The sequence below is a fragment of the Cyprinodon variegatus genome, unplaced genomic scaffold (genome assembly GCF_000732505.1).
Source record: "Cyprinodon variegatus isolate N-32 unplaced genomic scaffold, C_variegatus-1.0 Scaffold816, whole genome shotgun sequence".
Taxonomy (NCBI): domain Eukaryota; kingdom Metazoa; phylum Chordata; class Actinopteri; order Cyprinodontiformes; family Cyprinodontidae; genus Cyprinodon; species Cyprinodon variegatus.
Window position 1 is genome coordinate 21061 of NW_015151269.1, and position 7736 is coordinate 28796.

At 41.6% G+C, this 7736-nt stretch overlaps 2 protein-coding genes across 2 annotated transcripts in view; one reads left to right on the forward strand and one right to left on the reverse strand.

The window, feature by feature from the left end:
• rab11a (RAB11A, member RAS oncogene family) overlaps positions 1-2831 on the forward strand; it is a 9936-nt gene extending 7105 nt beyond the window's left edge. Inside the window, exon 5 of the mRNA XM_015396715.1 lies at positions 1237-2831. Within this exon, the coding sequence (XP_015252201.1) occupies positions 1237-1373 (137 nt within the window). The 3' untranslated portion in view covers positions 1374-2831. The remainder of the gene's footprint in view (positions 1-1236) is intronic.
• A 1622-nt stretch (positions 2832-4453) lies between these two features.
• The window catches only part of LOC107098846 (multiple epidermal growth factor-like domains protein 11), a 177937-nt gene continuing 174654 nt past the window's right edge, over positions 4454-7736 (reverse strand). The window contains 1 exon segment of the mRNA XM_015396704.1: positions 4454-5899. Within this exon segment, the coding sequence (XP_015252190.1) occupies positions 5727-5899 (173 nt within the window). The 3' untranslated portion in view covers positions 4454-5726.

Sequence of the window (7736 nt, forward strand, 5' to 3'; positions counted from 1 at the left end):
CTGGAAGTTGTATTACACTTGTTTTTGGCTCATGTTCGCCAACCATTCATGCAATTTCATTTATTCATTTTTTTAAATTAATAATCGATACTTGGCATCAAGAATCGATGCAGTAGATCACGAAAATTAGAATCACGATGCATCATCATGACGATTATTTTGCACACCCCTAATTAGGATGCTCCAATCAGGATTTTTGCTCCTGATGCCGATCACACCGACTGGCTGGTAGGGTTTGGATCTATGCTCCAACTGGCCATTGGATCCTATAATCAGCTAATAAAAAAAAAAAAAAAGATACTTGCTGGAAATATTCAGTCAAAAGGAGGAATTAGAAACCCTGAAAACTGTTGCAGGTATAAATAACAGTTAATATCACAAAACTGCTGATATTAAAAAATGTAAAGTTGAAAGAAGGCTTCAAAGTTTCCTTCAAATTAAGAATCTTAAGTTACTAAATCAATGGTTGCTTAGGTTCCTGCACCTCCTCCTCCTTCCTGCACCTCCTCCTCCTTCCTCCTGCACCACCTCCTCCTGGCTCCCCTGGTTTTTAATCAGACTAATGGTGCAGAACTCGGGGAGGAAGAAGAGCTCCTTCAGACGACTAATGAAATCGTTTTCCAGGTTGTTTCTCGCTCTCATGGAGGAAAGTGTAGCGTCGCTTTACCTGCTGTCTGACTTGTTCTTTGTTTCTGCTGTGAGCCTCTATAACCCATCACGCTCTGTGTTGTTGCTGGTTTTTAGACGTCACGTTGCGTTGATGAGTTTAGACGTGCTTCACCTCCGAGGAATTTTTCCCGTTGGACACAAACTTCCCATTTCTCTCAAAGCAGCAAAGTCCGTGTTTAGGATTTACAGCTGCAGTGTGAAGGAAAGAGGCGGGGCCTATATAGCTGATGGGTAAAATTGTCCGATTATGATCAGTAGCTGATTGATCGACTCACCTCAAGTTTAACGCATCGTCTGTTTGGAGTTTGGTTCCCAGTCCTCATGTCTTCCCTCCACTCAACTTTCCATCCATATGCTTGAATGCAGCTTTTTGTTGGTATAAAGTTTCTTTTATTTCTCGTTCCAGATGAATGGAAATGAAAGTTAGTTTTTCTGGTTAGCGCCATAGATTAGAAGCACTTTGATGGTTTTATTAAATGTTAGCTGTGAAATGATTTCATTCTCCTTTTCACTACTTTTCCAATCCAAACTTCACTGAATGTAACGTTTCTCCTCCTCCTCCATCAGAGATCTACCGGATCGTCTCCCAGAAGCAGATGTCGGAGCGCCAGGAAAGCGACATGTCGCCTAGCAACAACGTGGTCAACATCCAGGTGCAGCCCACCGAGAACAAACCAAAGATGCAGTGCTGTCAGAACATCTAGCCCGGCGTTGGATCTGCTGCTACCTCCCCCCCTCCTCTCCCTTCCTCCCCCCGTCCCGAACAGACTGCCTCGGCGTAGAAAGATCGAGCCGCAGATTCAATCCTGCGACCTGAACTCTTTCACCCCTCCCCTTTCCCCCCCCCCTCCCCCTCCTGTCTTTAGGCTACTGCAGGACAGCAGGCATTCATATCACCATAGATTCCATTACTGTAGATGCGCTGACATGTCACTGAAATGTCTTAAATATGAATGTGATTCTTTTTCTTCCAGCTCTGTGCTTCTGATGATTTCTGCTTCATGTTTGTTTCACGTCAATCCCAGCTTTCCCCGTCCTATTAGTCCCGCCCCCTCCTCTTTAGTGGACGAACCGAGCGCCCGTGCTGCAGAAACGTCACACCGTTGAATCTGATCTGATCTAAGCAGTTCTAGCCTAGCCTAGCTTAGCTTAGCCTAGCGGTGGGACATAGAAGACGCATCAGGCTGTCCTTCACCAACTTTCAGTAAAACACGTCATTTTGTCCCATTTCTGACTCCAACTATGCAGAAACAGCACAGGCTGCTTGGATCCCCTGTTCAAGCACTTCTAAAGCGAATGAAGGACTGAAACGCTAATATTCCTGAATGACATTCCTTTGATCGGCTGTTATGTTAGACTGATTGTTGCAGCTCATTCTGCGTTGCATGTAGGGCCAGAGCGGAGCCTCACAGGCTGGACTTCATGAGCACCAAGCGTCTGAATCTTGCACTGAATATTAACCCCACCTGCTTTTCTTTAGAGTTCGATTTGTTTTCTGCACTTATAGAATGAGAACCACTGTTATTGAACCACTGCGTGAAGCCGAGGAGCTTTCTGGAAAACAAAGGAATCAATCTGAGGTGGATTGATGGAGCTACCTTCTCCCCATCTCATTTTCCCACCTCCTGGCGTCGCCGTCACATGAAGCCTACGTACACCGCGCTGCCTCTGACTTCGACACGATGCATGGCTTTCTGTCGTACCGCCTTACGTAGCGAACATACCCATTCCATCCGCTGGAAGCATGAAGGCGACGCTCCGACGGGGTGCCGTTTGTTTCCAGCTCTGACCCCCTGAGTGCGTCCTGCTTGTAGTTTAAATCCGGAGTGTGTGTGTTTAGTGGTAGAGGGCAGCCTCTCTGGACGAGCTGATTCCTTTGGTCCGAGTTCTGATCCTGTTCCGCCACGGTTCTCTGTCCTCGTTGTTTTTTTTTTAAACCGTTTTTTTTTTTTTTTTTACTATATTCTGTAATTGACTGTAATTTCATTGAAACACGAGTGAAATGTCATTTCAAAGGAAGTCGGACGGTGAAACGTGAGCGAGGGTCAAAATGAATGGTTTTATGTTTTGTACAGACCAATGAATTGTACAATTATGTCTATATCTTAAGTTATCAGTTTATCTTAATAAAGCGCACCAGTCATAAACCTTGTTAGGATCTCAGTTTGGTTCATTTACTCACATCTCACCAGAGTTTGGTGTTTCCTGCAGTGAGGATCCATAGCTGAGAGGACTTTCAGCTGGAGTTTTCCTGTTCTTCTCTTAGATCTGCTCAGAGCTGCAGTTCAGCCTCCTTCATTCAGATGCTTTGTTTCTGGGAGGTGAATCATTACCCGGAATGCACTCCTACACTGATGACTGACGCATCTCATCAACAAATTTGTGTTCTTGTATAAAACTGAACTCATGACATCACTTCCCCCTGAGTAAGGCCGACTTTATTCAGGTTAGGAACTGGGATTCAATGCAGTCTATACATCTATTCAGACATTTCTGTCAGATGAAGGAACAAGAAAAGGAACCAAACAGGAAGATAAGTCTCCATCTGATTGTCATGTGTTATTGCCACCTTTGAATTTAGACATCTTCAGTTTTAAACACCTCCAGCAAGATAACCGAGTAGCTTTGGAGTGCCTTAAGGCTGAGTGCTCAGGCTCCTTTTTATTCTAAACTTAGTTCTTCTGGTGCTTCCAGATGTTCCTATAATACAAATGGGATGTTAAGGAAAATATGATTTGTATCAGTTGGTAAAAGAATTTCAGAATTTTTTGGGGGTCAAACTCCAACTTTTGGATCAAGAGAATTATTTTTTTTTAAACCGACCTAATTCTGTTCTGCTTGATTAGTACAGGGTTTCAGCCGGTCATTAATCAGTAAGTCAAATTATTTTTTTCAATGTTTTTTAATTGCCATTAAAATTCATTAAATGTGTTTATAGTGGCATTTAAAATACTTTATTAAAAACATTTCCTAATATATTGCAGATGCACTGGAAAAATGCACCTAGAAATAAGTAAAAAGTTCTTAAGTGTATTTACACTTGATTTGAATAGGTGAATGAGAGTTTGCCAATGCACTGGAAAAAGGATCTAAAAATAAGTAGAAATGTCTTAAATTAGGTGTATTTACGCTTAATTTGAGTAGGTAAATGAGATAGTTTGCCAATGGAATGAGTATTTTTGCTCTTAAAATAAGAAAACTAGATAAAATGCACCTGAAATAAGACAATGCAATTGTGTTTTCTTACTGTAAGTGTCAATTGTCTTGTTCCATTTGCAAAATCTCTCTTTTACCTCCTCAATCCAAGAACAAATACACTTATTTTAAGAAAAAACAACTTCTCTAGATTTCGATTTTTTTCCAGTGTGGATTGAGTATTTTTACTCTTAAGATAATATGCACTTGAAATAAAACAATGCAGTTGTTTTTTCTTATATTACATCTAAATAGTTTGGTTCCGTTGACAATATGTCTCTTATTTCCTTAATTCAAGAAAAAATACATTTATTTTAAGAAAAAGTGACTTATCTAGATTTCCATTTTTTCCAGTGTATAACTGGTTCTGCATGTTTGCGCGGAATGCTTCCAGTTGATTGTAAAGCCTTATGTTTGGAAAAGAAACTTGAGGCAGAGAAAAAGCTAGGGAATGGAAAATGCAAATTTCAACAAAAGTGGCTGGAAAAGAAAGAATTCAGGACATGGCTGCAGCCTGTAGACGGTAAAGATGACAAAGGATTTTGCTATGTTATGGGTCATGGATAATTGTTCATGGCATCAAAATTATTTGTAAGAGCATTAAAAAGCATTAAATTAGAGTTACTCATTCCTGTATAATCCGTGTAGTAGGTTCCTCATCTTGGCCTGTATGTCTGCAGGAAACCTTCATGTGGTTTAAATCAATCTTGGATTTTAATATGCAGGGTTGAGATGAATTATGGAAAAAAAAAAATGTCCACCCAGACAATATCAAAATTTTCCATGAAGGATCCAAAGAAGGAATTCTGACTCCTGGGTTTTCTCAGATGTCTGAGCTCCTTCAGCTGGTTCATTTTGAGGAAAGTTAGATCATTTCCAGGAGAATAAAAATCATTCCACCTTAAACAGCAATTTAAAGATGGGTGATTATCTAAAACGTATCCACCTGACTTGTTTGGACTCAGTCTACTGATCCAGCACCGTTTGGGTCTATTAATAATTGGAATGGTGTGCAGCGGCTCCCATTGGGACAGGACTTTCTGAAACCACCTGAGCTTTATTTATGACCAGCTTTATGATCTGTCTGCATGATGCAAATGTGAAAATGTTCCCACCTTTGCTTTCTGTTTCTGGAAAACAATCCTAACTAAGTAGTTTGGAATCTAAACTTGGAGAAGAACTGGAGGGATTTTATTTGTAGCTCCTCCTCCAGGTTAAAGCTGTTACTACAAGGAGTCACATAAGAAACCAAAACATTAATAAAAAACAAACTATCTGACTTTTCTCACTATTTTTCTATTTCTTTCTTTGGCATGCAGGAGAATTAAGCTCAACACAATAGAGAAAAAGCACAACAATATAAGTATAGTCCACACAGTCTACAGAAGATAAAAATAGAAAATGTTTTCCTTTGTGGGATCTTGAGCTGTTTAAACAGGAAATACGAAAATGGATGTAAAAATATCAGAACTTTACACCAGGTTTCCTCCTCTACACTGTCAAGACCTGGCAGGACCAAGAACCGTTGAGACGTTCCTCACTGAAGAGAGATTTTTTCCAAGCAACCTTTTCCTACAGTTCCTTTAACCTGGAAAACCATGGATCTGTGTTCCCGAATGGATCCACACATGTGCATCCGTTCTTTCCCTGTCTGGAAAGTTCTGGTCAAGATGACAATGTACAAAATTGATTGTATGTTTTATGGTGATAAAATGGCAGCAGAGTTCTGACGCTGCACCACAGATGATTTCATAAATAACAGATCTGCTCTAAGAACCGAGGTCCAGAGTCCCACGGCCCTGGATCCTGGATCCATAGAGTTTCTGGTTGTGAGGGAACTGGGAGCGTCCCGGTCGTGGGGCTCAGAGCAGTGAGCTGGTCGGGCTCCCTGGCAGGGGGGGGCTGTGGCTGTGGGACGGGCTGGGCCGGACCGGCAGCAGGTCGTAGTGGCTCGGGATGTGGCTGTTCCTGGGAAGGTCGTACGGGCTCTGGGAGTAACCGGGAAGCAGTCCGGGGATGATGCTGATAGTCGGCTCTAATGGATGGATAAAAAAATAAAAGTAAATAAAAATCCAAATTACCTTAGAGAAACAACTAAAACTAAACATTCTTAGTATGAAGGAGAAGAAAACAACTTTACTGAAGTAATTTCCAAATGGTAGGAAAACTGAGGATGATAAATAGAATGAGTCAGATTTAGTTCCTGCTTGTAGGCTGTATCCGTATCTAAAGACACAAATCATTTAATTTACATTCACTGCTTTCTGTAACCAATTCCTAAAAAGCTGAGTCTATGGTTGCTATGTTGACCCCCTCCTTCCAGGGGAACAGGAGGGGAAACAAGCCCACAGCATCACTGTTTTCTACTGGCAGGCAGACAGAAACAGTCTGTGTGAAAAATCCACTTTTCCATCCTGTTTCAGTTTTGTAAAGCCCGGGTAGTGATTCTACACGGCTCTGCTGATGGACAGAGCAGCAACCAGTAAAACCAGTTGTTTGTTATGACCCCCATCTGCTGGACTTCAGCTTGTAATGCAGTTTTCTCAAACTGATATAAATAATCTTCTCAGAGTGATGAGAACAGCAGGCTGATAAATTCCAAGGATTCCTTTTACTGGCTGAAACAAATCCTCATGAAGCTCATTAAATACACACAGCTTTGCTTTTTTGGAAAAACTAACTGACTTGTTGTTAAAGAAACAAGCAAAGAAGTGTTTAGATCTGATCATCATAAGGTAACTTTATAACTATTTAAAAAGAGACATTCATATTGGTAAATTGGTTCTGGAGTTCCTCAAGGTTCGCTGCTAGGGACCCTTCTGTTTTACAGCTAAATCACCCCTTTGGATCTGGTTATCTGTTAATATCAACGCAGACGTAACTTTGATTTGTCCAAAGCTAAATTAAGAAGCAGCAGAACCCTTGACTCAGAGGCAGGGGTAAGACCTGAAAACCTTAAACATATCTCTAAACTCCAACAATTAGACAACTTAGTGGAATTAACCCAATTTTTCTTTTGTGTAAACTATAGTAGCAGCCAATCAAAATGGCCCTTCCCAGTCAGAAGCCAGCCGAAAGGCAGCAAAATCCCCTCAAACTTCCAGCCTCTGGCCTTCTCCTGGGCGTGCATCATTTTTACTCTGACTCCACCCTTTTACTGGATTACAGGGTCTGACCAGGAGATGACTAGCCTAGTAAACTAGCCCCACCCACCAGCGGCCAAAATCATTTTTGCTTGCGAGTGGTCTAGCCTCGATCAATGCCCCAGGCCCTAGAACTGGCAGGCCAATCACAACGCAGAGAGGTGTTTTGAATTTCTGGATGCAAAGCAGGCGGGATTTTGAGGGTGTGACGACAAAGCTGTGCAACACTGGAGAAAGCACAACAAGGAAGATGGCAACAACTACTGAACAGTTCTCGTTTGACTCAGCTTTGGAATCAGTTTTGGAAGGATTAGACTTGGAGTTTTCTTTGAAACGTGAGCAGGAAGAGGCTCTAAGCACATTCATTTTTAAGAAGGACGTATTCGCCGTTTTACAGATAGGCTGTTTGTTTACACTGCCCAACAGCTTTCTGTATCTACATCACAGTCAGTTGTGCTCATTGGTCAGAGCGTTGGCCAATAGGCACAGACAGCGGTTTGAAAGACAACGGGTTTTTCTCATCAACAATCTTCCGATGTGTCATTCATCGGGGCCAGACTAAATTACACTTTTAATCTCACATTTAGTCTGGTCTATCAGGCTAGCAGATGATGCTTCTCTTTAGGTCTTAATGTCAACAAATCATGACAGAAATACCGTATTTTCACGACCATAAGGCGCACTTAAACGTCTTTTTTTTTCCTCAAAATGTGCGGTGCGCCCTATGGT